Raw genomic sequence first — 27569 nt, forward strand, 5'->3', positions numbered from 1 at the left:
TGGACGCTAGGCTAACTGGGAACATTCATGTGTCGTGCCAAACTAGGAATCCCCAACAGAATTTGTTTCCCCTCCGTCGGGAGCACACGCTGGACTGTCCAAATCACGGACAAACAGTATCCCACATTGTTTATACAACGAAGTTATAGTGGGATACAAATAATATCAGGCTGATCCTGCGACAATTTGTTCCCCCTGTGTAAATCACTGACAAACAGTATCCCACATTGCTGATTTTTAGTTCACAAACACTTCTTATTATGACGCATTACTCCTGAAACTTTGGAGGATTTAGCTCTTTATATAGTAAAGTTATAGGAGAATAAAAATATAAAAATAGTTATCAGCCAAAATGTTAATGGTTTGTTAAAATAATCCCATCTGATACCCCGTGAGCAATAAATATATCATTTTCTGTTGTAACCCTCAAACTGAATGGTAATGTAACGATACAAATTTTTCACTTTTTCACAAAATGAAAACATCAGTACTCCCTGCGTGCTCCCAGCACAGGGGAAACAAATTCTGTCGGGGATACCTACTTTGGCACGACACCTGTGTTGTGCGGTGAAAAAAGCGGACTAGTCAGCAGGATGCGAGTAAAGATGCAGGAGGAGAACTGTACCGGTGAGTTAACAGCATATCACTGATCATACACCAGGAAAGGCTGTGTGGTAAAGTCCTAAAAATCGAGCATGTAATGATCACCCTAACGCAGACCGTAAATTTTATCTGAGCTAAAAGTTTAAATCACCGTCAATTTCAGTCTTTTATGTGGGAAATAGATTCAGAGTTTGCCGACATTCCTTATCGTACTGAGGTCTGTTGGCTGAGTTGGTATAAAAATTCTCAATAGAGTTTTTGAGCTCAGCAAGGAAATCTGTCAGTTCATGGACATGGCATGTGTGATGCTGAACTGCACCTGTGCAGATTCAGATGGAGCTGCAGTGTAATGATACCCTCAAGGGAAAGTACAACACTGAATGGCCCACACAGTTTATTAGTTCCATTCCTGAGGCAATGCCCAGCTCTGTCGACATGCGGCTCCAACCTTGTGTATGCTTTCATTTATTTTTTCTGGGGTTTTTGGCTGCATGTTCATATTTCTAACTTGCACAATTTTGACAGGATATATTTTTATGAAGAGCAAAATATTTAAAGTTAAAGTTGTTGTTTTTTTTAAGTTTATTTAATCTGGAATAATATTCCTTTCTGTTTTTATTCATATTTATGTTTAAAAAACATTGTTTTAGTGTGTTCAATAAATGTTTATATTGTTTAGCCTGCAACCTAAAGTGTGCCTTGAGTTTTGGCCCCATGTGCAATTGAGTTTGACACCCCTGCAATAGAACTTAGAAAACATATTAAATGCATAGACTTAGTAAATGCAGATCAATTTTAATTTATTATGGTTTTAATGTGAAAAAAATAACAGGGGGATTGAGTTTAAAGTCAGTAATACCCAAAAGGTTGATTCTGTTCTCTGTTCAGCCCATTCATTCAGTGGTGCTAGTTTCAGTCATTGTGCAAATGTACTGTTTATAATGTTGGGGAAACCTGCAGTCAGCGGAGACTTAAGAAATCACTTGAATGAGTGACGAAACGTTTCTCCCATTACGTCCAGATGAACAGAATCAAGCTTTTAGGATTTATTTACCTGAATGATTAGAGTCAATAACACTGAGTTCTCTTATTTGCAACATTTTAATACAATCAAGGGAATAGTTTATCAGGCAACTACTAAAGTAAAGCAAAGATATCTATTCTAGCATCGCATTACTGAAGTGCCACATCCGACTAATCTCATCAGATTAAGGAAGTTTGCTTTTTACTGTCCACATCCAGAAAGAGTTTCCTCACATCAGCGCTTCAAATTACACGCATGCGCACAAATGCACAGTTTTATGTAACTTACACCATCACTTGTTGATTGTGTAACTAGAGCGTAGTGTTTTAAGTAGAGAGCACAGTCAGACGGAGAATATCTGCCCGAGCATTTTTGTCCTGAACTCTCTGGAGACACAGTAAACAATGTGACACTGTGTGCATGGATTTGCAGGGTGGAGGAGAACAAATACAACATATGAGAATTACCGAGCCTTTAATGGATCATCTAATCTGTTTCCTCCATATGTTGACTCCCCATCGAGCACTGCTGGGTTTTCAGTCTCAGTACTCACTGAAGCAGAGCTTTTGTATTCTTTGAGCTGTTAGTTGAGCTGTTCCTGAATGAACTTTGGAAGAGTTTTGTCTCTTTCCTCATTACTACTTCCTGCCTGAATTGTTTATCTTACCAGATGGCCACCCCCGCATTACCTTTCACTTCATAATTGTAAACTGTGTAATACTGACATTTTTCAAGTGTGAAGCATTTTGAAAATACACCACAAAATAAGTTATTGTGAAACCAAAAAAAAAACTAATAATATATCTTTTACGCATCTATGTTTAACACACAAGCTCACAGTCATCACTCAGCTGAAACAGTTCAAATTCCAGCTTCTGACAGTTCCCAAGAGTCTATTTGTGTTATGTAACATGTTTGGGGCCGCTTTTCCTGAGCACTCTGCAGCCTGATGATAACACCACACATACCACAGCACTCTTTGCTGGATCGCACTGCTTCTCCTGCAGAGGGATTTCTGATACTTCAACCATGATTTTTCAAGCTTTCTTCGATTGTATGAATTTTACTAGTTGGTTTTTGCTCAGTTTTGTATTGTTAATTTTAAGTGATGTAATACGAAACCAGAGGCCTCGCAACTTTCCACCAGGACCCTGGGCTGTGCCTCTGCTAGGAAATGTCTTCACTGGAGTAGACTACAAAACAATGCATGAGGTGAGGAGGAGAAGATCCTTACAGTGCAACTTGGTTTACATACAGTAGGCTGGCAAATATAATGTGCACGATGAATAACAACAGATAATAACAAGACTTCAACTTTAACCTCCTAGGACCTGGCATCCATATATGTGGACTTCACATTTTGGGTTATTTAGACCAAAATACTCAATTTTGCTCTCCAAGGGCCTGAGATCCACTTACAAGGACATTATACTGCTACTGTTCTATCGAAATTTTAAACAAATATCCTTATATGTGGCTCTCATTTTTCTTAGAAACAAAAATCAGGTAAAAAAAAAAATCTGGTAATTCTTTGTTTTTACATTCATCTGGTCCCATTCAGCCCAAATATCAAAGAGAAATTAAAAATGTATGCCGTGGAAGAGTTCAGGTCTTCTAAAGGAATACCAACTGTGAAACATTTCTCTTGATTTATTTCTAAATGCAGCTGGCTCAGAAGTACGGCCCCGTGTTCAGTTTGAGGAGGGGCAGTGAGAGGATGGTGTTTGTTGCAGGATATAAAATGGTCAAAGAGGCTCTTGTCAACCAGCTGGACAACTTTGTTAATCGACCAATCATCCCTCTTTTCCATGTTATATTCAAGGGCATTGGTGAGTAGTTAAAACACGTGCACGAAAGCATGTGTTATCACATATATTTTTGGGTGTACCAACCTCCTTCCCCAAGTCTTAAACTGTATTAAATTTTTGCCTTTTGGAAATGACAAGCACCAATATATCATTGGCATAGCATTAAATGAGAAGTCCTGTGGTGAAATGCAACTAGTAAGTCAAATTTTACCTACTTTCTAGAAACTTTAGGTACATATTTTAATGTGTTCTCCATTAGACACATTACACACAGCAAGAACGCCTTGGGTTGATTCACTGCAGTGAATTTGGTAGTTGATGATTTTCTTTGTGAAGTGTGCATGTTCTCCCTGTATCTGCATGGGCTTTATTAGCTCCCATGTTTCCTCTCACAGTCCAAAAACATTTTACCCTGTGCCCTACAAGATGTACATTAATGCAGAGACTTCCTTGTTATTAACTTAATATAATATTCTAATAGGTATAGCGCTGAGCAACGGTTACCTGTGGAAGAAGCAGAGGAAGTTTGCCAACACTCACCTGCGTTACTTTGGAGAAGGCCAAAAGTCACTGGAGAAGTGCATTGAAGTGGAGTGCAGTTTCCTTTGTGAAGCTTTCAAGGAGGAGCAAGGCAAGTAGGCTGCAGGAATTCACATGACTCAAGTGATTGCTCTGCACTGAAATCATTTTTGTAGCAGGATTTCTCTTGACTTGAGTAGAATTTGACATCTTCACAGGTAGACCATTCAACCCCCACTACATCGTAACAAATGCAGTGGGTAACATCATCTCCTCTGTGGTCTTCGGACATCGCTTTGAATACAGTGACCCGAGCTTTCGCAAAATTCTGGAGCTGGACAATGATGCCGTTGTGCTTGCTGGTTCAGCTCAGACGCAGGTACTCGTTGTTTAAACTACCATGTGATGATCATTTGCGATGTTGTTGTTGGTCTTTTACTAAGAGTTTATCATCCTCACCAGCTGTATGATGCCTTTCCTGGCTTGATGAAGTACCTGCCAGGACCTCACCAGACTGTCCATGCCAACTACAGGGAGATTGTGGCTTTCTTAAACAGAGAAATTGAAAAGCACCAGGAAGAGTGGAACCCAGATGACCCTCGTGATTTCATTGATGCATATCTGTCAGAGATGGAGAAGGTAACACAAAAACATTTCTAGTGAAGCATATGAATACTATTCTGTTAGATTTTAAAAAATTAATTGAAACAATAAGCATGTGTTCATGTAAACCATGACAATTGTCTATACCGGCCACTAATAGGTCACATTTGTAATGTGCCAGAACTGTGTTTAGATTCAAAAGAAGTCCTTCAAAAGTTTCTGAGACTTCAGCCACCCAAATGAATCAGTTAATCAAAAAACACAATCCTTATGATCATGAGATTAACTAGTAATAAAGTAAATTGCCTAAATGAACCGAGTACTGTGGATAATGTCTGTATTTTTCTGTTACATTAGAAAAAAGAGGATCCTCGTGCTGGCTTTAATATTGAAACGCTTCTGGTTTGTACCCTTGATCTGATTGAGGCTGGGACAGAGACAGCTTCCACCACTCTACGCTGGGCTCTAGTATTTATGATGAACTACCCAGAAATACAGGGTTGGTAACTTATTACTCTATCCCCCTTTCTCACATCCCAGATTGCATATCTTCAATCCCTGCTTTCAACTCTCCTTTAACATCGCATGAAGAAAAAGTGAAGGTCAAAAAGCTTGAGAATCTTAAACAGCTGAAAGCAAATAAAGGATGGTTTCCTCCTCCAAGAAGAATTTGTGGGTTAAATTCTAGGTGGGCCACTTTCATAATGGATACGCCTTTGCATCCTTGACTGTAACTCCAAAGGAGAGAACTCCCTTTTTTCTGTCTGTCAAATGCATTTTAAGAATTGTAAACCATTGGTGTATTGTCATGAGATTTTAGGTCACAAGCAGGATGAGGGGGGACAGATGGGCAGGCACAAACAAGAAAAATGAGAACAGCCTGAAGAATATAGATTTTAGGCCAGTCTGACTATGATGGTTATTAAGTTGTCTGTTTTAGTCGTTACTGTTTCCCCTTTCAGAAAAAGTCCAGGCAGAGATAGACAGAGTGGTCGGACAGTCTCGCCTGCCCACCTTGGCCGACAGACCCAACCTACCCTACACTGATGCTGTTATCCACGAGACCCAAAGGTTTGGAAATATTGTTCCATTGGGATTCCCAAAAATGGCCAGTAAAGATTCTACACTGGGAGGATACTTCATTCCTAAAGTAAGGGATTATTTACCAGACTGAGCCAGAAATTAACATTCATTTCATATGTCTTTCAATTATTTATAAATAGCTAATAACAACATCTGATAACACTGTTTCAGGGCACAGCTATTACTACAATACTTTCATCTGTGCTGTTTGATAAGAATGAGTGGGAGACTCCAGATGTCTTCAATCCTGAACATTTCCTGGACTCAGAGGGCAAATTTCGAAGAAGAGATGCCTTCTTGCCATTTTCAGCAGGTAATTTTATAGCGTGTAATTAGGTTTCCATTAAGAGTACATTTGATAGCAAAATGAACAGCAGGATAAATACTTCTGTTTCCCACAGGTAAACGTGTGTGTATCGGTGAGCCCCTGGCCAAAATGCAGCTCTTCCTTTTCTTTGCATCTCTGCTCCAACGCTTCACTTTGACTCCTGTTCCTGGAGAAATGCCGAGCTTGGAGGGTGTGATGGGCTTCACCTACTCTCCCGAGGAGTTCAGGATGCTGGCAGTGCCTCGCTGAGGTCATGCCATGCAAACACAAAGATGAATAAACTGAAACTCCACAAGCTTTATGGGATCACCAAATCACAGCATACAGAAAAAGCATACTAGAAACACAGAAAATATACTCTGTAAAACATTTTACGAACATTTCACATAGTAAGACACAATGTGCATGTCACAGTGCTAACTGTTGTTGTACTTTTATTTCTTGTCTTTTACTGTGAAGCACTTTGAGTTTTTTCTGTGAAAAGTGCTATATAAAACAATAAAGTTTTCTTACATAATACATAATAATGGTTAGACAACCTTGAAAAAATAATGTGCATGCATTATAGCAACTGACTGAAAATTAGGATGTATCATGGTTGATACAAAATCATGGTTGAAGTATCAGAAATCCCTCTGCAGAGGGATTTCTGATACTTCAACCATGATTTTTCAAGCTTTCTTCGATTGTATGAATTTTACTAGTTGGTTTTTTCTCAGTTTTGTATTGTTAATTTTAAGTGATGTAATACGAAACCGGAGGCCTCGCAACTTTCCACCAGGACCCTGGGCTGTGCCTCTGCTAGGAAATATCTTCACTGGAGTAGACTACAAAACAATGCATGAGGTGAGGAGGAGAAGATCCTTACAGTGCAATTTAGTGTACACGTAGTACACTGGCCAATATAATGCGCACATGGAAAAACAACAGATAATAGCAGGACTTCAACTTTAAAAACATTTAAAAGTTTCAGGGAGTTATTAGTAACTCCAGCTCAGATCCTTTTCAATACTGTGTTTATGTTATTGTCTACCACTTGAAGGGTTTTTAATCTGACAAAAAGTCTTTACTTCTAAAGGAATGCCAACTGTGAAACATTTCTCTTGATTTATTTCTAAATGCAGCTGGCTCAGAAGTACGGCCCCGTGTTCAGTTTGAGGAGGGGCAGTGAGAGGATGGTGTTTGTTGCAGGATATAAAATGGTCAAAGAGGCTCTTGTCAACCAGCTGGACAACTTTGTTAATCGACCAATCATCCCTCTTTTCCATGTTATATTAAAGGGCTTAGGTGAGTAGTTAAAACACGTGCATGTAAACATGTGCTATTGCCTATATTTTTTGCTGTACCAACCTCCTTCCCCAAGTCTTAAACTGTATTAGATTGTCATCAAACTAGAAATGATCAATACCTGTACATCCTCATTATATCACGTCTCTGTATGGCCCAATTCTCAAAACAAACCCTGAAAAAGCATATCAAATGTAAAAATATAATGAAATTATTTTTTAGTGCTGTTACAGTCCTGGGTCTTGGACCCAGTTTTTGAGTTTCATTTTGGACCTATTTATTATTTCATAATAAGATAATTATGAACTAGTTCCTGAGTATGTTAGTTTCCTGTGCGGATGGGTTTATTAGTTATACTATAGTTCTTCAATTCTGGTTTCTTCACGTTTGTTCTGTTTGTGTCCAGTTAATACTTTCTTTAGTCCTCTCTGTTTGTTTTCTCCCTTAATCTTTCCATGTTCATCTCTCTGTGTTTTGTTCCCTTTACTCACCAGTCTTTCATATCTTCAGATTCTGTTCAGCTGTGTTCTTCAGGTGTGTCCACTCTACCCCAATCTCCTCCTGCGTGCATACTGTCTGCGTCTCCCTCTGTTCTCTGTGGTGTCGGCTTCTCTAGCTGTCTTCTGGAATTCCATGTCATTAGTTTCCTAATTCATCAGTTCCTTAAGTTTCTAGTTTTATTTCTCACCTGAGTTTTTTGTATTTTCAAGTGTATAAGCTACAGCAATAAAGCTGCCTCTTTTAGTTTACCCTTTTGTCTCCGAGTCTTGCAACTGGGTCTTGCCTTGCCTGTCACATAGTCCTTAATGATAACTTCATTTTGTTTTGGCTCACATTGTACTCAGTCCCCTACAAAATGTACATCCGTGCAAAGGCTTCCTTATTATTAACTTAATATAATATTCTCCAAGGGATATCTATGAGCAACGGTTATCTGTGGAAGAAGCAGAGGAAGTTTGCCAACACTCACCTGCGTTACTTTGGAGAAGGCCAAAAGTCACTGGAGAAGTGCATTGAAGTGGAGTGCAACTTTCTTTGTGAAGCTTTCAAGGAGGAGCAAGGCAAGTAGGCTGCAGGAATTCACATGACTGAAGGGATTGCTCTGCACTGAAATCATTTTTGTAGCAGGATTTCTGTTGATTTGAGTAGAATTTGACGTCTTCACAGGTAGACCATTCAACCCCCACTACATCATGACAAATGCAGTGGGTAACATCATCTCCTCTGTGGTCTTCGGACATCGCTTTGAATACAGTGACCCCAGCTTTCGCAAAATTCTGGAGCTGGACAATGATGCCGTTGTGCTTGCTGGTTCAGCTCAGGCACAGGTGCTCGTTGTTTAAACTACAATGTGATGATCGCTTATGATATTCTTGTTGGTCTTTTATATAGAGTTTATCATACTCATCAGCTGTATGATGCCTTTCCTGGCTTGATGAAGTACCTGCCAGGACCTCACCAGACTGTCCATGCCAACTACAGGGAGATCATGACTTTCTTGAACAGAGAAATTGAAAAGCACCAGGAAGAGTGGAACCCAGATGACCCTCGTGATTTCATTGATGCATATCTGTCAGAGATGGAGAAGGTAACACAAAAATGAATCCTGTTATGTTCACTTTATTAAAAAAACAAAAACAAAAAAAGCAACAATAGCCATGGGGGCATATGTTCATGTAAACCATAACAATTCATCATGTTCATGTCATTGCTGGCCACTAGCAGATCCCTATTGGCATTCAAAAGAAGTCTTTAAAAAATTCTGAGACTTCAGCCACCCAAATGAATCCATTAATCAAAAAACACAATCCTTATGATCATGAGATTAACTGGTAATAATGTAAATTACCTAAATGAGCCCAGTACTGTGGATAATGTCTGTATTTTTCTGTTACATTAGAAAAAAGAGGATCCTCATGCTGGCTTTAATACTGAAACACTTCTGGCTTGTACCCTTGACCTGATTGAGGCTGGGACAGAGACATCTTCGACCACTCTACGCTGGGCTCTAGTATTTATGATCAACTACCCAGAAATACAGGGTTAGTCCCTTATTAATCAATCCCCCTTCAATTTCCCAACTACTCTCCTTGTGTAGTCTCCAAAGATGAAAATGAAGGAGGTGTAGACCGGAGGGGCATCGAGGCATTTCCCCCCCCCAAAAAAAATTAGACATCGTTGGTTCAGAGCCTCATTTTCACACAACACCAATTAAATATAAATACTGCATCGGTAATTGTTGTTATAGCAAACCTGCTGCTGACATTTGTTTTTAATATTTGGGACCACTTTTACTTCAGTTAATAATATGGCATATTGTGATGACTTTTAGTTGTTACTGTTTCCCCTTTCAGAGAAAGTGCAGGCAGAGATAGACAGAGTAGTCGGACAGTTTTGCCTGCCCACCTTGACCGATAGGCCCAAACTGCCCTACACTGATGCTGTTATCCACGAGACCCAGAGGGTTGGAAATATTGTTCCACTGGGATTACCAAAAATGGCCAGTAAAGATTCTACACTGGGAGGATACTTCATTCCTAAGGTAAGGGATTATTTACCAGACTGAGTCAGAAATTCAATTCATAAGTGTGTCAATTATTTATAAATAGCTAATAACAACATCTAATAACTCTATTTCAGGGCACAGCTGTTACTACAATACTTTCATCTGTGCTGTTTGATAAGAATGAGTGGGAGACTCCAGATGTCTTCAATCCTGAACATTTCTTGGACTCAGAGGGCAAATTTCAAAAAAGAGATGCTTTCTTGCCATTTTTAGCAGGTAATTTTATGGCGTGTAATTAGGTTTCCATTAAGAGTACATTTGATATCAAGGGTTAGCAGGATAAAAACTTCTGTTTCCCACAGGTAAACGTGTGTGTATCGGTGAGCCCCTGGCCAAAATGGAGCTCTTCCTTTTCTTTGCATCTCTGCTCCAACGCTTCACCTTCAGACCTGTTCCTGGAAAAATGCCGAGCTTGGAGGGTGTGATGGGTTTCAACAATTCCCCTGAGGAGTTCAGGATGCAGGCAGCGCCTCGCTGATGTCATGTCGGGCAAACACAACGATGAATAAACTGAAACTCTACAAGCTTTATGGGACCACCAAAGATTTAATGAAAATTTTACATATTGAGACACTATATGCATGTTACAATCCTAATTGTTGCCATGCTTTTATTTCTTGTTTTATTGTGAAACACTTGAGTTTTTCTTAACACAAAGGACTTCAGATATTATCCTTTGTTTTTAAATTCACAAAAATGTTTGATGTGTGGATAAAACTCTGCTTATTTTTATCTATAAGCAAGGCCTACACATGCTTGCTGCACCTCTGTCTCCTCAATGCCAGTGTGAAAGTATTTTCTCTAAGTCCAAGTTCAGTGGCAAAATGTTATTTTTTTATATAAATGAATAAAGTCACTATAACCCCAGTAAACTCCATTAAAAAAATTTGTCCTATTGAATTTATTTAAATACTGACTGAAATCATACAAGTTTTCTTGTATTGATAGACCTCTTCTACAATCACCAACAAATTAATCAAAAATATATTAGACAAATGAATGAACCACACAAAATCAAGTGTTATTTCTACTCTTGGCAGTGATTATTCCGGTGCTGACAACCAAGTTGAAATGGTAGTAAAGATTTATACAGTCCCGATCAAAAGTCCACTTGAAAAATAAGTTTAAGTCCACTTGAAAAATGGCAAAAACTCAAATTTTGCATGATTGGATCCTAAGAAGGTTCCAAGTAGAGCTTCAACATGCAACAAAAAGAAATGGGAATGAGACAAAACATTTTTGGAGCGTGTAATTTATTGAAAACAACAGAAACAGACTGTTTTACAGCTGATCAAAAGTTTAGGACCGCACCTCAAAAAACCCCGTAAACTCCTCTAAAACAGAAATTAAAGTTTCAAACATGAACTCAGTAATGAATAGTTCCACTATTATTGTTGATCACTTCAAAAATTCATTGCGGAATGCTTGACGCTAGTGCTTCCATGAGATTAGTGGGAACATTTCTCCAAGTGGTGATGGCCACACGAAGGGCATCTACTGTCTGAAACTGTTTTCCATTTTTGTACACTTCCCTTGCCATCCATCCCCTTCTATAGCACATTTAAAAGACTAGTGTACATCAAAGTGCTTCAGAATAAACAATTAACAAATAGTACAGTTACAATTAAAATTACATTACATGGTGTAGTGCAGGCAGAATGAAAGTAGAACTTATATGCTTCAAAAGCTAAGTTGAACAGGTGTGTTTTTAAGCGTGATTTGAATGATTGAATTGATTCCGATGTACAGATATCAACTGGAAGATTATTCCAGAGTCTAGGGGTGGCAATGGCAAAAGCACGGTCACCTCTGGTTTTTAAACGAGGCCTTAGTTGCATTAGAAGCAGTTGGCTGGAGGATCTTAGTGCTCTCTTTGGGTTGTACAGATCAAGGGGATCAGTTAGGTAGCTAGGGGCCAAGTTTTTTAGAATTTTAAAAGTGAGCAGAAGGATTTTGAAATCAGTGTGATATTTGACAGGAAGCCAGTGCAAGTTAGGGAGTATGGGGGTGATGTGCTCATGTCTTCTAGAGCTGGTTAAGAGGCCAGCTGCCGCATTTTGGACTGATTGCAGGCGCTGAAGGAGGGAGAGTTGGAGGCCCAGGTAAAGAGTGTTGCAATAGTCCAATCTGCAAGTGATTAAGGCATGGATGAGTTTTTTGAGTTCTTTATGTGGTAAATAGGGCTTAGCTTTGAAAATTTGCCATGATTGTTAAAAGCTAGTTTTTACCACAGTGGATTTCTTCTCTAATTTGAAAGAACTATCCAGGAGTACTCAAAGATTTCTGGCAGAAGGAGAGAGGTGGCTGGTGAAAGACCCCAGTGTATTGGTTAGCTGGCCCTGGGGAATGTGGCTATCAAAAATAATCATTTCTGTTTTGCTTTCATTTAAGACAAGATAATTCTGGGATAGCCAATTTTAAACCTCTCGCAGACAGTCAAACAAAGGCAAGAGAGGAGATGGGGCATCCAAGTTTAGAGGAAGGTAGCTTTGGATATCAACCGCATAGCAGTGGTAGAATATGTTATGTTTTTTAAAGATGAGTCCCAAGGGCAGCATGTACAAGGAGAACAGCGTAGGGCTTAATACGGATCCCTGAGGCACACCACAGTTAACCGGGGCAGAAGAGGAAGAGTATTTCCCCATGGTGACAGAGAAGGATCTGTCTGCTAGATACGATTTAAACCATAAAAGAACTTTGCCTTTAAGGCCAACTACATCTTCCAGCTGTCATGGGTGGGTCTGTGACCCAGCATTTTGAGTTCATTATATATTGTGTATTTCTGTTTTTAGTATGGGGATATGTTAAGTTCTTGTTTTTGCATTAGTTAGAACTTGAGTCTTTGTGTTTTGTCATTTATTGTTTGGGTTAAGCTCATCCACCTCTCTTAAACCCCTAAGTTGTTCAGCCTTAGTTCTGTTTATTGGAGCTCCTCATTTCCCCTTCCCCTGGATCTTAGTCTCATTTGCCCTTTGCGTTCCACGTCTCATGTTGTCAAGCCCATGTTGTTTGGTCTGTCTCATCATGTTTCCTGTTTTATTTTGAAAGAGTCCTCTGTTTTTTGTTCATTGCATTTAGTTTCACGTCCCCTGTCCTGTCATTAGGTTATGTGTGTCAGCTGTGTCCTCATGTGTCTCCACTTCCTCTGATCACCTCATGAGTGTATTTAGTCCTCAGTCTTGCTGTGTTCAGTGTCAGTGTTATCTCCCCTACCCCTTGTCAGAGTTTCCCAGCCATAGTAAGTCATAGTTTGTATATTGTTTAGTCATAGTCTAAATCTCAGTAGAGTCATAGTTTCCCAGTCTATGTTCAGGTTTTCCCTCAGTTACTTTGCTGTTAAGTCCAGTTTTGTGCCCTCGCCTCTGTCTGCTCTTGGGTCCTCTACTCACTCCACACGGTCTGCCCCGGCAGTCCGTGACACCAGCCTTATTAGGAGAATATTATTGTCAACCATATCGAAGGCAGAAGTTAGATCTAATAAAACTTGAGCCACAGGGTGCCCTGAATCAGTGGTTAAAAACTCTCAATAAAGCTGTCTCGGTATTATGACAAGGTTTGAATCCAGATCGAAATTTGTCACTGACACCGTCTCTAGGAAGGACTGTAGTTGCTGGATAACTATATTTTCTAAAAATCTTAGACATGAAGTTAAGTTTACAAATTGGCCTGTAATTTGAAAGAGCGTTGCCGTCAGAGTTGCTTTTATTAATATCAGGTTGCACGACTGCGTGTTTGAAGGCAGTCGGAACACAGCCTGATGACAATGAAGCGTTCATTAAAATTGAGATACAGGGTCCAATAGTAGTCAGAGCATCCTTAATGATGCGGGAAGGAAGAATGTCATTTAAAGCTTTGGAAAACTGAAACGGCCTGGACTCTGTCAAGCAACGGAACCACACCCTCAGCGGTGCCGGAGGAAATCCAGAACAGGCAACCCAAACTGGCACTTGGAAGGGTTGATGATCAGGCCGTGCGCTGCCAAACGCTGGAAAACCTGGCGCAGATGGGACTCGTGCTGGCTCGCCGAGCAGCTGGCCACCAAAATATCGTCCAGGTAAACAAAAACGAACGGCAGCCCACACAAAACGGAGTCCATCAGCCACTGAAAGGTCTGGGCGGCACCTTTCAGGCCAAACGGCATGCGCAAAAACTCGAACAAGCCGAAGGGGATAACGTCTTAGGCGCGCACGGTCGAGGTCCCGGCGAGATTGGCGGAAAAATCCTGAATGTGGGGGATGGGGTAACTGTCATTCTCCGTGGCATTATTTCAACGGCGGAAATCTCCGCATGGCCGCCACCGACCGTCCGATTTGGGCACCATGTGAAGCGGAGAGGCCCATGCACTGTTCGAGCACTGTACAATGCCAAGGCGCTCCATGGCTGCAAACTCTTCCCGAGCGACGGACAGTTTTGCGGGGTTGAGGCGGCGTGCGCACGTGTATACCGGGGGCCCGACCGTGGGAATATAATGCTCAACCCCGTGCTTCGTTACCATGCTAGAGAAATTAGGGACAGAGAGCGATGGAAACTCTAAAAGCAAACGCTGAAAAGCATTACTGGTGGTCACTACATTAGCCCGAATCAGGGGCTCGGCTGCACGAGTAAAACAGGGTAGCGAAGAAAATGAGAGATCATCAATTAAACGTCTGTTAGCAACATCGACAAGCAGTCCATGGGCACACAGAAAATCAGCACCTAAGATAGGTACAGAGCTAGCGGCAACAACAAAGTTCCACTGGAAATCCTGGCCATGAAAACAAACAGTCACCAACCTTTTCCCAAACGTTGTGATGGGAGAGCCATTAGCTGCAATGAGCTGCAGCCCGCAGTTTGCTGCTAGCCTGTCGGCAACGGTCAGGGGAAGGAGGCTCTTCTGGGAGCCGGAGTCCACGAGAAAACGTCTCCCAGAGCGTGAGTCCTCTATGAAGAGCACCCTTTCTGTATCTGTATCTTTCTTCTTTATTCCTCTCCCAACTTCAACTGAACACATCGCGCCACAAAACACAGCAACACACTTCCTCAACACTGGTTATGAGTGGAGCCCTCTAGTGGTCCACCACAATATCTTAATTTTGGTTTCTGACAAAAGATTAGCATACTGAATTAAGCTATTAAAGAATTGAAGCTAGCAAAATAGCTCATGTGATGTGCACAGCTTGTTAGTATGAAGCAAATAACAAAGTAATTTGGTAAAGCAAATATATTTATTACACTTTACATTACAGTTTTTAATGAATTACTAGACTGGTATACAAAATGGTCTTAAAAAATCTAATTTTTCAGATGTATATGAATAAAAAATGTTGTAGTTTAACAGATATTTTAAGGTGCCCATCTTGTCTCAAAATCTATTTTGGCGATGTCAAACATATAGCACCACTATCTGCTAGATGCCTTTCTTCAACATTGTCTAGAGCTTTCTAAACTAGATTTAAGAACAAATGAAACTCTGAAACTGTGCATTGTAGCTTTCACATTGTACATAATATAACTGAGACCTGCAAATCCAGGACTTACAAATAGGGAAATTAGCGGAAGACAGTGGCTTTCAACTGGAACTCACTAAAATAGTTTTCTAGATTAAATATGTATGTGTAAATCCAAATATCACAATTTATTTTTAAAAAGTTAAATAATGACTTTGTAGTACAGTAACGCCAGTCAGTGATCACAAACAAACATCCACAGTACCAGTGCTTGGTGTTGTTATAATATTAAACAATCTTCGTCTTTTTCCTCTTCTTTTGACTGCTCGGTTTAGGGTCAGCACAGGTGATCAGCCGACATCTCACCCTCTCTCGCGAGAAGAGGTTTGGACCAGCCTTGAGGCCGACCTGCAGGAACAGTGTAAAGATTTCACCACAAAGGAGCCAGCAAAGACAAAGAGCCTCCTTATCTGTTCATTGTCTTCAGACTCTGATTCAGATGAGTAAGCCCTGTGTAACAGGGCCCTGAGTTTGTACAGAGCAGGATCCACTATCAGCAAGAAAGACTAATACTATCTTTAAATCAACCTCTTCATCCAAGGTTGCAATGCTGTAGATAAATCACAGAATATGCTGGAGAATATTCCTCAGTAAGTAATTCTGGATTCATATTAGTAAATTTAGTCAGGAGTAAACATGTGGAACTCAAGATTATGGCAACTAATTTTCTTTTCAATGAATGACACTACCTAATATTATAAAAGCATCAAAATTATAATTTCATGCTTTACAAGTACTACAACTGCTTTTTTTTTTTTTTTTTAAGAAATAGTCATACTTGCTGATGATCATCTAAGTGCATTTGATCACCAGCTTTACCTTCTTAATTCATTTGGAAACACTAAAGATGTTTGAAATTTTCCAAACTGCTTCTGCATTTTAGCTTAATGTTTGTTAAATAACTTATGAGTCACTGCTGTATGTAATGTGTTGTTTTTCATGTGAGGTTGTATTTGCCTAATTTTACAACCTGCTATTAACCAGGTGATTTTTTTAAATTTACTTTGTTCTCATACCTAAACGGGAAGAAGGTGGACTTTCTTTTTCACAAAATACACATCCTGACAAAGACAATAAGGGGTTCTAATGTCAGCGCGGGACTGAACAAACCTTGCAGAACTGAATTCTGAAAATCCAGGACCTAAAGTCAATGGCTTTCAAGTGGAACTCAACTTATAAAATAAACTAGTAACTCAACTTAGCTAGTTTTCTACATTTGTTGTGCATGTGGCAATTCCAGGAAAACAAACAAAATGTCAGTGATGGGTTGAGGGCGGGCTTTGATTACTGTGTCTGACACGCAACCAAAAAAATTCTCTGCCTATCCAAAATACATGAAAAACAATCTTTTCAACAAAATTTAACATAATAACGGGAACAAAATATATTTAAATGATCAAAGTAATCAAAAGGGGAACACATATTCTCCCTTGCATAGTTGATGAACTGGAGGCTTTTAGACAACAACTAAATCCATGAAAGCCACCAATAAAATGACAATCATAAGCACGTAGTATGCAATTGTTTTATTTCTTAATGTGTTGATTAATACATTTAAAAACATAAGCAGGAAATAGAAAAGCAGCACTCCTACATTTGAATTAATACCCATAAATACAGGGTCTTCTATATAATCACATGTAAAAGCAATTTGCAGCATGCCAGGTTATATGAAGATCGGTTAATTTTTTACAAACAAATCTTCCACTTTTTGGTCTAATCTACGAGGTGTGAATTTTTCACTTTTTTGAATTTTTTGAATTTTGCCCTGTCTTCTGTCTATGATCGAATGGGATCTTGTGTTCATAATTACACACAGTTCAAAAGAAATGTCTCATTGAACCAAATATGTGTTTTAGATGCTAAATATTTAAAGAATGATCACGACTAGACCATGACCTTCAAAGTGTAGCTTTGTATATTTGATATCAAAGTGTAGTTTTGTGTATTTGACTTGGCAAATTTAAAAAACAAATTGTTACGCAAAATGTCCTTCCTGCCGCAATCACCATCCCTTAATCTCTTAATCACTACACTGTGGCCACTCCAGTTTAAACTATGCTGTTGATTATATTTGTTCTCTAGCTGTATATAAAATAGCTGTTGAACAAAATCAAGGTTTTTGTTATATGGTTGCTGATTTTCCAAAATAGTGGAAGAATCAATGTCAAGAAGTCATTCTTGAGGTAAATTACTTAAGAACCCGACTGAAAGTCAGTGACAGGAGATAGTATAAGGGGTTAGGCACACTGCGACAACTTCTAGACAATTTTTTTAAAAAGGCAGCCAACATCAAAAATAGATTTTTGAATGTTATTAAGAAGCCTGGAGAACTATTCCTCAAGACTACTTAAAGAGAGTTACATTAAGAAAGTTGCTTTTTTTCAGTTGCAGGTCAGAATATATATAATAAAAGGTGTTGCTTCTCTTTGGGTTTCTAGTATGCTCATAAAGAGGTTCAGCTTATTGATCTTTATGTTTGAATAGAGTGACATCAGCGAGGCGCTGCCTGCATCCTGAACTCCTGAGGCGTGTGGGTGAAGCCCAACACACCATCCATGCTGGGCATTTCTCCAGGAATGGGAGTGAAGGTGAAGCGTTGGAGCAGAGATGCAAAGAAAAGGAACAGCTCCATTTTGGCCAGGGGCTCGCCAAGACACATACGTTTACCTGTGGGGTGACAAACAGAAGTATTTGTTTTTGGTGGCACTCATTTTCTAAAATGGGAATTCTGATTATTGTTGCTAAAGAACAAAAAAAAAAAGTCGATTTAAAATGACCTGCTGCAAATGGCAAGAATGCATCTCTTTTTCGAAACTGGCCCTGTGAATCCAAGAAATGCTCAGGATTGAAGACATCTGGAGTCTCCCACTCATTCTTGTCAAACAGCACGGATGCAAGAATCATAGTCGTAGCTGTGCCCTGAAAATAAGTTTTACAATCTTTTTGATATTAGCTGTTTAGAAATAACCATCTCTGTGTGAGTCAGGTAAATCGTCACTTACCTTAGGAATGAAGTATCCTCCCAGTGTAGTGTCCTTAGTGGCACGTCTCGGGAATCCCAGGGGAGCAATATTTCCAAACCTTTGGACCTCATGGACAACAGCATCAGTGTACGGCAGGTTGGGTCTGTCAGCCAAGGTGGGCAGGCGAGACTGTCCGATCACTCTGTCTATCTCTGCCTGGACTTTCTCTGAAAATGTAAGCACAGTAAGGACTAACACAGACAGTTCACTGCTCATCATGGTTAAACTCTCATCAACAGTCTCAGTCCTTCACTGAAATACATCAATGTTAAGTGTTATTGATTAGACTCTGACCCTGTATCTCTGGGTAGGTCAGCATGACTATAAGGGCCCAGCGCAGGGTGGTAGCAGTTGTTTCTGTTCCAGCCTCAAGCAGGTCAAGGGAGGATAACGACAGTGTTTCAAGGTTGAAGCCAGCCTGGGGATCCATTTGTTTCTAATGTAACAAAAAAGTACTGACATTATTCAAAGTGATGAGCTGATTTAGGCTATTTTACACCACCACTAAATATATTATTATTTAACAGTATGTTTTACATTTTCTTGACAAATTGTACTCATAATGAATAAGTTGCCCTAACTTAGTTATTTTAAGTAAGCTTTATGTCATTTTTCACAATTTTTTTACATTTTGGGAACTAATTGGATTTTCCGGTGTACTCTCCAGAAGCATGTTCAGAGTATTCACCACCATGGCTAATTGAAACTCCTGGTTCATATAAGCATTTAGATATTTTATCAATTTTCAAGTGACACTGATAATAATTCTTTAGGGAATTAAAAGTGGTATTTTGGTGAAGAACTAAACAAATTTCATCAGCAAGTAATGCACTGAAACTGGACTAAATCTTTTTTAGTCCAGTTTTTGCTTGTATTACAGTTTGGTGTGTCTGATATACCCATTTTGTTGCTGTTCCTGCATCAAAGTTGCAACTGACAAATCACACTGTTGTGATGTCATAGTGTACCTTTGCAAACTAGGGATAAAGGGAAAAAATAATTTATAAAATATAGTTAATATATTATCAAGCTGGGCTTGCTGTTTGCCAGTCATATTAGCACTGACTAAGTGTAATGCAGCATTTATGTCTTGACATTTTTTTCTCACATTTTTCTCACATTAACATAGAAAAAACTTTGTGTGTGTGTGTGTGTGTGTGTTTCTTTTCTTTACAATGATATGTGCTTTAGTTGTAAATATAAATTAAATTTTAAACTATCTATTTTGAGCAGAAACTGCTGGCTTTGTTCACTTTGTTCAAGGATGCAAAAGCATGCAATTCTTGACCTAACAGGATTCATAAGCTTTGTTAGAAATGCCTTCATATTACCTTTTCCATCTCTGACAGATATGTATCAATAAAGTCACGAGGGTCTTCAGGGTTCCAGTCCTCCTGGTGCTTTTCTATTTCCTTCTTTACAAATGCCAAAAGCTCCTTATAGTTGTTTTGGATAGTCTGATGAGGCCCTGGCAGGTGCTTCATCAAGTCAGGAAAGGCATCAAGGAGCTGTTGATGACGACAGTCTCTCAGAACAGCAATAGACCAACACAGCTTATTTTGTTATTACTACAATAGTTTACATAAGGAATACCTGTGCTTGTGCTGAACCAGAAAGCACAATAGCCTCATTGTCCAGCTCCAGAATTTTGCGATAATTTGGATCAGTGTATTCAAAGCGATGCCCAAAGACCACACAGCATATCACATTGCTCACTGAATTTGTTATGGTGTAGTGTGGGTTGAATGGTCTTCCTGTGAAGATGTCAAATTTAACTCAGGTCAAGAGAAATCCTGCTATAGAAATGATTTCAGTGCACAACAAACAGCCCAACTGAGTGAATTCCCGAACTCTACTTGCCTTGCTCCTCTTTGAGAGCTTCACAAAGGAAGCTGCACTCCACTTCAATGTACTTCTCCAGTGCCTTCTGGCCCTCTCCAAAGTAACGTAGGTGAGTGTTGGCAAACTTCCTCTGCTTCCTCCACAGGTAGCCATTGCTCAAAGATATGCCTATGACAATATTATATAGAATAACTAACAATTAGTTTCTGCTCAGTTATACTTCTGTTTTTCCCACAAAAAATATGCTGTATATATATGATGTCCTTTGTAAAATGTTTTCCAACAACAAATGTGACTTCACTTTCATGCTACAGCTATGTCTACTTTCTGCTTATTTTATGACGGAAAGTTAATAGTATACAATCGTATAATTGTTATACTTTATACTCAAAACATATTTAATAATAATACAAATCTATGCAATAACTAGTAACTACAGTTTCATGTAGTGGAGTAATATTTCAAAGTAATATTTCCCTCCAAAATATGAGTTGTAAAATGCAAATACTTCAGTAAAGTATATTCAGATTGTATTTAATTAGAGATTAGATTTAATTTAATTAGAATACTTGGTTACATCATGAGCCCTTTTTGTCAAAGTGACAGACTGATGACACTTGGTGGTGCGGGTGGGAGGGGGTATGTTTGGCAGTTCCTAGACCTTGATGCCCCTATACTCACCAAGACCCTTATAGATAATATGGAAGAGAGGAAGAACTGGTCGATCAATAAAGCTATCCAGCTGATTAACAAGAGCCTCTTTGACCATCTTGTATCCTGCAACGTACACCATCCTCTCACTGCCTCTCTTCACACTGAACACAGGACCGTACGTCTCAGCTAGCTGCAAGCAGGAAAAATTAGGAGGAGAAATGTTTCACAAACATTTTTTTTTTCAAAGTAATACCTTCAATATGTAGACAATGACAAATATTTCATTAAGAGATTGAAGTTCCCAAATCCCCCACTGAAACTGCTGACACAGTATGAAAGTGTGACAGTGATGACTAAAAATCTTTTAAGTTGCAATATTGTTTTCTTTCTCATCACACAAAAAGAAAGAAGAAAACAAAAATATTCAGGAATTAGAAAAAAACATCAAATCACTAGAAGAAGCCTACGCGTCCCACCAAGATCAGGAAACATTGAACAAAATATGCAAAACAAAACTAGAATTAAATGAAACTATTAATAAAAAAACACAATTCCTTATACAAAGACTTCGCTTGCAGAATTTTGAACACAGTAACAAATCAGGTCGATTTCTAGCTAACCAGCTAAAAATAAATAAAGAAAAAACAACTATATGTGCTGCTAAAGATTTATCGGGGAACACAATATATGATCCTGGAAGAATAAACAACATTTTTAGGGATTTCTATGAAACTTTATACTCACCACAAATAAACCCATCTAAAAATGAAATTGATCTGTTTCTTGACAACGTAACTCTTCCAAAATTACTAGACAGTCAAGCAATGGAACTGGATTCGCCACTGACGCCAAGTGAACTCCAGGAAGCCCTGATAAGTATGCCCAATAATAAGGCTCCAGGTCCAGACGGCTTCCCTGCAGAATTCTACAAAGAATTCTGGACAATTCTGGCACCAGTATTCCACAGCATGTTGCAGGAAATCGAGGAAAAGGGCAGACTACCACCAAATATGAATTCTGCCAACATTAGTCTCCTGCTAAAACCAGGCAAAGACCCTTTATTTCCCTCAAGCTATCGTCCAATTTCTCTTTTAAATGTAGACCTTAAAATAATCTGCAAAGCTCTCTCAAAGAGATTAGAGAAAATGACCCCCCTCTTAATTCATCCTGACCAAACTGGTTTCATAAAAGGTCGGCACTCCTCAACAAACACTCGTAGATTACTTAATTTAATAGACTACTCATACGATAAAAACATCGAAACCATAATATTATCTCTAGATGCAGAAAAAGCATTTGACAGAGTTAATTGGAAATTTTTATTCGCAACTTTACACAAATTTGGTTTTGGAAACTCTTTCATAAACTGGATAAGAATATTATACAATTCCCCAACGGCTCGTATCAGAACAAATGACCAGACATCCTCCAGCTTCTGTCTCCTGAGGGGCACCAGACAGGGATGCCCACTCTCCCCTTCACTTTTTGCAATTTTTATCGAACCTCTAGCAGCAGCATTTAGACAGGCTACAACAATTAAGGGCATAAAATGTAAGAACATAGAACATAAAATCAGTCTCTATGCGGATGATGTGTTGCTTTTTCTGCAAAACACACAAACCAACCTCTCTGAGGTAATTACTTTAATAAACTGGTTTTCAAGAGTTTCAGATTATTCAATTAACTGGCCAAAATCTACAGTTCTCCCCATTAACTGCTCCTTCCATAATTCTTCCTCTGCCCCACTGCAATCCGGAAATATTAAATATTTAGGTATTAATGTTTCTCCTAAGCTTTCAGACTTAACTAAACTAAACCACATCCCACTTCTAAAGAAAGTAGAAGGCGATCTGACTAGATGGAAATCTTTACCCATATCACTCATGGGAAGGGTCGCCACTATAAAAATGATGATCTTGCCAAAAATAAATTACTTATTTTTGATGATCCCTAACAAACCATCACAAGATTGGTTCAGATCTCTGGATTCATATATTTCCAAATTCCTTTGGAAAGATAAACCCCCGCGTATTAGCTTAAAAACGCTACAAAGAACCAAGGATAGAGGAGGATTAGATCTGCCTAATTTTCACCAATACTTCTTAGCCAACAGGCTTCAGTTCATCTCAGAATGGTTAAAACATACCTTCTTAGTTGAGCCCTGGCTAGATGTTGAACAGGCACTATGCAAGGATCTAGAGATTTCAGACCTACCATTTATTAGCTCAAACATCAAAAGACATGAATGCTTTAAAAGTATCAACATCAGCTTTTCTCTAACAGCATGGTGGGAGTTTCTAAAAATAACGGAGTCTTCATTAATCCCATGCAAACGTACACCTATCTGGAATAACCCTGACATATTACAAAACAATAATATGATTAATTTCCCAGAATGGAGTTGTAAAGGAATTAAATACTTAGAACATATATTAGAGGGAACAGAATTTATTCCATTTGACAGACTAGTTGAACAATATGGGATCAACAAGACAAGGTTTTTAGAATATCAACAAATTAAATCCATAGTAAAAAAGAAATTTAACCTCAGTCAAGTTGAATTACAAACACCACTAAGTGCGGCACATTTTCTTACTCTTAAATCCCCCAAATTATTATCTAAAATATACAGAACACTTTCTAAATTAGATGAATCAATATCCCTTCCTACTGCAAAGTGGGAAGCAGATTTATCAGTCAACCTAGACCAAAACTTCTGGTCTCAGATTTGCTTAAAAACTTTTAAATTAATTAAAAATCCCAGTCTGCAATTAATACAATACAAAATACTTCATAGAGTGCACTATACAGGTCATCGGATGTTCAAGATGGGCTTTACATCTTCCAACAACTGCTCACACTGTCAAGGCAATACACCAGACAATTACATCCACGCTCTTTGGTTCTGTCCACCAGTGCAAAAGTTTTGGCGCGAGATATGTGAAGACTTATCAAAGTGTCTGAAATGTAACATTCCAACTTCCCCCTTAGTGTGTCTACTGGGCAGCTTAGATAATGTCACTTCAGAAAAGAATATAGCCCATATGATCTTCACTGCCCTATGCATAGCCAAGAAAACAGTCCTCATGAACTGGAAAAATAAAAATAATCTTAATTCTAACCAATATAGAAATTATCTATTAGATTACATTAGTCTTGACACAGCCTCTGCCACCACATTAGATCAATTGCTCTGGGCCCCTTTTATCAGATCCATCACCTAGTGGGGGTGGGGGGTCATAGTTTGGTCCCGCCTTCACTGTTGTGATTGGTGAGGGGGTAGGGACAGGCTTAGGGCGTCGGGGGGTTCCCCGGAGGCATCTTCCTTGGGGGGCTCAACCCGGGGTAGCGGTCACGTCCGGTTGGGGGCTCTGTTGGCTCTCAGGTGACTGTTTCCTCGCGGCTGCGTGCAGCGGGGCTAGGGGAGGGTCTGTGCTGACGGACGTGGGTTACTGACCTGGCAACCTGGCTGCCCCTGGGTGGGTCCGGGATGGGCGTGAGGTTCTGGGGGCGCTCCGTCTCTGGGCTGGGGCCCGGGCCGGGCCTCGGGGGCTTGGGTCCTGGTTGGTGTGTTGCCGGGGTTGTGGGCGGGTGGGTGCATGGGGGCCCGGCCCTGGAGCAGGGTGCCGCCGGTGCGTCGAGCCGCCTGGGGGGCTCTTCAACTGGTGGGGGGGATGGTCACATCTTGCAGGAGCTTTCTTCTCTTCAGGAACTCTCTGCAGGAGGGGGAGATACAGGAGAGGTGGAGGAAGATCTCAGCCTGGGCGTTTACCGTCTTATGTAGTCTGGAAGATGTGTGGATGGTGGGGTGGGTGCAGTTTTCTCTGTGGTGGGGTTGGGTGGACTGTCCAGGGCTCTGTGGAGCCGGGGGGCACTACTGCACTGGGCCCCGGTCTGATGGGCCTGGGCCCCCCTTCCCTGGCGGGTCGCGGAGGGTGGGAGTGCCTACTGGGGTCAGCGGGGGAGCTGGCCCCAGGGAGGGGTTACCTGCCCCTCCCTTCCTTCCCTCCCCATCTCCAGCTGCCTCCCTCTTCCCGCTCCTCCACAACCACCCACACATGCAGGGCCTTGGAGTGGGGGTATGTCACCAGGGTGCAGAGGAGGCTACCCCCCCCCCCCCCCCCCCTGTCCCCTTCTGGCTGCCTCTGCCTCAATTTTATCCCACAACTTAGACATTCACATTATTCACACTCTCATTACACATACATATAGGATCTTGGGGGTGGGCACAATCACGGAGTCCAAATTACCATCAGGGTGTATACCTCACCCCTGACGTCGTTGCCCACCTCTCAATTTTAAATACACTTAGTCATTGAGGGCTAGCAGGAGGGACTATGCGCTTACCTGCTGCTCCTTGGCAGGTAGCTCCATGCCCTCCTGGGTTTTAATTGCACCTTAGAACACATATGCATCAACACTACAATGAGCGGGTGGAGGGAGGTTTGGAGTCTTCTCCCACCCCCATTCTCTGCGGCCTGCTGGAGCGGGAGGGCTAGTAGGAGGAGTTGGCCGTCCGACTGCGGTCTGGGGTGTGGGGCCTCCCTGCTGCTGCGGAGTCGGGGTGGTCTGCCTCTCCCCACCGCAGGGAAAAGGGTAACACCACCTGGGTCTGGGTGCAATTCCCCCCTCCAGGGGCAAGGGTACCTAGACCCGGTTTGTAGAGTACGCTTGGGGAGTGTGATTGTGTGTACAGCGTCTCTTTATGTCTGTCTCCATGTTGGTTGAGTGTGGAGTGAGTGCATATGAGAGCATGAGGGTGGGAATGGATGTTTGTGTCTGTGTGTGCCTGTATGTCTGTGTCTATATGTCAGGTTGGGTATCAGACGCCACCTCTCTGGGGACACCTCAGGCCCTCCAAGGTTTGGAGGCCTATCTCCACCCACCACCACTTCCCCTGCCGGTGGCGGACTCCCTCAGGTGTCGGTGTGTTGGTGGTTCTTTGTGTCTGGGGGTGGGCGTCCGGGTACACACCGGCTCACTCCTTGGCGGCCGCTTGTCGGGGCCTGGGGCCTGGGGCTCGCTCGGGCCCCTTTGGAGGTGGGGTGCCCCCGGCCTCTCGGCCTGGGGCTCGGTCACTCAGGCACAGCTGGGGGCCGGCGGAGCTCACGGGCGCGTCACTGCAACTCCCCCTGACTTCTGCTCCGCGGCTGCTGGGCGAGCCCTCATCTGGGACTCTCCTCAGCTCTTACTGGAACAGTGGCGCGGCTGCCCCTCTGTTGGTCTTCCATGGTCTCTTGTGTTCTGGGGGCCTCTGGATATCTGGAGTTTTGATCTCCTCCATACCCGCTTCACACCCTGGAGGACGGGGCTGTGGCCCCCCCACACTCCCTAGCAGATCATTACATGGAGAAATCTTTGGAATGCAAGCATGCTGATCCACACAGGTATGCACACATGGGTATTCACAGACGCGGACTAAAGCTTTCTTGGCTGCTGCCTCAAAGCACACTGTGCGCTGTCTATCTTGCGTGCTGCACAATATCGTTTATTATTTAGTAAATATTGATATCTATGACTAGCTAGTTTATTGTGATGGTGCTTTGTTTTCTCTATTATTATGTTGCTCTTTGTTGTTTGCTGTCTCCTCTGTTTGTTTTTTTTGTTTGTTTGTTTTTTTTTTTTCTCCATACAGGTGACCCAGGAGTTCTTTTTTTTTTCTCTCTCTTCCCCCCCCTTCTCACCGTCTCTTCTCCCCTTTGGTTTTCTTTCTTTCTCTCCCCCTCTTTCTCTCATTCATTCCCCCTGTCCTATTTATTAAAAAAAAAAAAAAAAAAAAAAAAAGACAAAGGATGAACTGAAGCTCTGCCATCACGTAATGTCGCATACTGCTGTTTCTGATGTCATTTAAAAAAAAAAAAAAAAAAAAAAAAAAAAAAAAGTTGCAATATTGTTATTCTGCAGTTGTGATTTCTTTTGCACTTCATGTGGACCACGTTGTTGTGTGTAAGTCAAACTTCTGCTGGAAAAAATGCATGTGCATACTGTTGCATGCATTACTTTTACATGACTGTTAAGCTCACCTTCATCATTGATTTGAAGTCAACTCCGGTGAAAACATTTCCTAGAAGAGGCAAAGCCCGGGGTCCTGGTGGAAAGTTACGAGGTCTGCGGTTTCTTATCAAATCAAACAAAATCAGCAATACAAAAGCAAGCAACAGCCAACTACTAAAATTCAGACAGTCAAAAAGAGCTTGAAAAACCATGGTGAAAGTATTGATGATCCTTGTGGAGAACCACACTGATTCTGCAGACAGGGCTTTGGTATGTCTGATGTTATTTGGGTGGAACCTGCAGTTCTGGGAAAACAAGCCCCCGTGTCAGGTTACATAACACTGAAAGCTTTGTGTGAAAATAAAAGGCTGGAACTTGGACTCCTCGTACTCTCTGCTGATTTTAAGAATGTCTTTTAAATGTTAATACCCAGGTTGATTTGTCAGTGACTAATGGTATATTAAAATATAGATTTTGCCAATTCTATGGCATATTTTACAAACATGATTAGTAGATGTTTCACAGTTTAAAATAAGTTTAATTGTCTTAAAGGAGGGAATAACAATGCTGTTCTAAAAAAATGGCTGGGTTAAGATGGAATGAATTGCATATCTGTGATGAAACACTGACTAAATTTCTTTATCCATTGTACAGCACTGAACCCTGGAGTTTAATACTAGTACATTTTCCATTATATTATGTCTTCATTGCTTAGGAGTGCTACTACTCTGCAAACTTATTCATGT

At 40.6% G+C, this 27569-nt stretch overlaps 3 protein-coding genes across 3 annotated transcripts; 2 read left to right on the forward strand and 1 right to left on the reverse strand.

Annotated features, from left to right (window-relative positions):
* The first annotated feature begins 2570 nt into the window (after positions 1-2570).
* LOC146607406 (cytochrome P450 2J2-like) lies at positions 2571-6362 on the forward strand. Its single transcript, XM_085347860.1, has 9 exons — positions 2571-2839; positions 3294-3456; positions 3917-4070; positions 4177-4333; positions 4417-4593; positions 4915-5056; positions 5520-5707; positions 5812-5953; positions 6042-6362. The coding sequence occupies exons 1-9, from the start codon at positions 2657-2659 to the stop codon at positions 6215-6217; spliced, it is 1482 nt and encodes a 493-aa protein (XP_085203986.1). The 5' UTR covers positions 2571-2656; the 3' UTR covers positions 6218-6362.
* An 84-nt stretch (positions 6363-6446) lies between these two features.
* Positions 6447-10691, forward strand: LOC146607407 (cytochrome P450 2J2-like). The gene is made up of 9 exons (XM_085347854.1): positions 6447-6814; positions 7093-7255; positions 8167-8320; positions 8427-8583; positions 8667-8843; positions 9156-9297; positions 9610-9797; positions 9896-10037; positions 10124-10691. The coding sequence occupies exons 1-9, from the start codon at positions 6563-6565 to the stop codon at positions 10297-10299; spliced, it is 1551 nt and encodes a 516-aa protein (XP_085203980.1). The 5' UTR covers positions 6447-6562; the 3' UTR covers positions 10300-10691.
* A 6147-nt stretch (positions 10692-16838) lies between these two features.
* Positions 16839-27116, reverse strand: LOC146607408 (cytochrome P450 2J2-like). Its single transcript, XM_085347858.1, has 9 exons — positions 26853-27116; positions 20857-21019; positions 20194-20343; positions 19927-20087; positions 19665-19841; positions 18628-18769; positions 18313-18500; positions 18088-18229; positions 16839-17977 (listed from the first exon to the last, which is right to left on the reverse strand). Exons 1-9 carry the CDS (start codon positions 27033-27035, stop codon positions 17802-17804), a joined length of 1482 nt encoding a protein of 493 aa, XP_085203984.1. The 5' UTR covers positions 27036-27116; the 3' UTR covers positions 16839-17801.
* Between the last annotated feature and the right edge of the window lie 453 nt (positions 27117-27569).

The sequence above is a fragment of the Diplotaxodon limnothrissa genome, linkage group LG23 (genome assembly GCF_057381915.1).
Source record: "Diplotaxodon limnothrissa isolate DT_005_m linkage group LG23, D_limnothrissa_male_GT1.1, whole genome shotgun sequence".
NCBI lineage: Eukaryota > Metazoa > Chordata > Actinopteri > Cichliformes > Cichlidae > Diplotaxodon > Diplotaxodon limnothrissa.

Excerpts from the sequence above, each read along its gene's own strand:
- LOC146607406 (XM_085347860.1), top strand. The coding sequence starts at position 2,657 with ATGATTTTTCAAGCTTTCTTCGATTGTATGAATTTTACTAGTTGGTTT. Across the intron at positions 2,840-3,293 it reads ACTACAAAACAATGCATGAG|CTGGCTCAGAAGTACGGCCC; the intron begins GTGAGGAGGAGA and ends TTCTAAATGCAG. Across the intron at positions 5,708-5,811 it reads GAGGATACTTCATTCCTAAA|GGCACAGCTATTACTACAAT; the intron begins GTAAGGGATTAT and ends ACACTGTTTCAG.
- LOC146607408 (XM_085347858.1), bottom strand. The coding sequence starts at position 27,035 with ATGGTTTTTCAAGCTCTTTTTGACTGTCTGAATTTTAGTAGTTGGCTG. Across the intron at positions 20,088-20,193 it reads AGCTCTCAAAGAGGAGCAAG|GAAGACCATTCAACCCACAC; the intron begins GCAAGTAGAGTT and ends ACATCTTCACAG. Across the intron at positions 17,978-18,087 it reads ATTCTTGCCATTTGCAGCAG|GTAAACGTATGTGTCTTGGC; the intron begins GTCATTTTAAAT and ends GTCACCCCACAG.
- LOC146607407 (XM_085347854.1), top strand. The coding sequence starts at position 6,563 with ATGGTTGATACAAAATCATGGTTGAAGTATCAGAAATCCCTCTGCAGA. Across the intron at positions 9,298-9,609 it reads CAACTACCCAGAAATACAGG|AGAAAGTGCAGGCAGAGATA; the intron begins GTTAGTCCCTTA and ends TTCCCCTTTCAG. Across the intron at positions 10,038-10,123 it reads TTTCTTGCCATTTTTAGCAG|GTAAACGTGTGTGTATCGGT; the intron begins GTAATTTTATGG and ends TGTTTCCCACAG.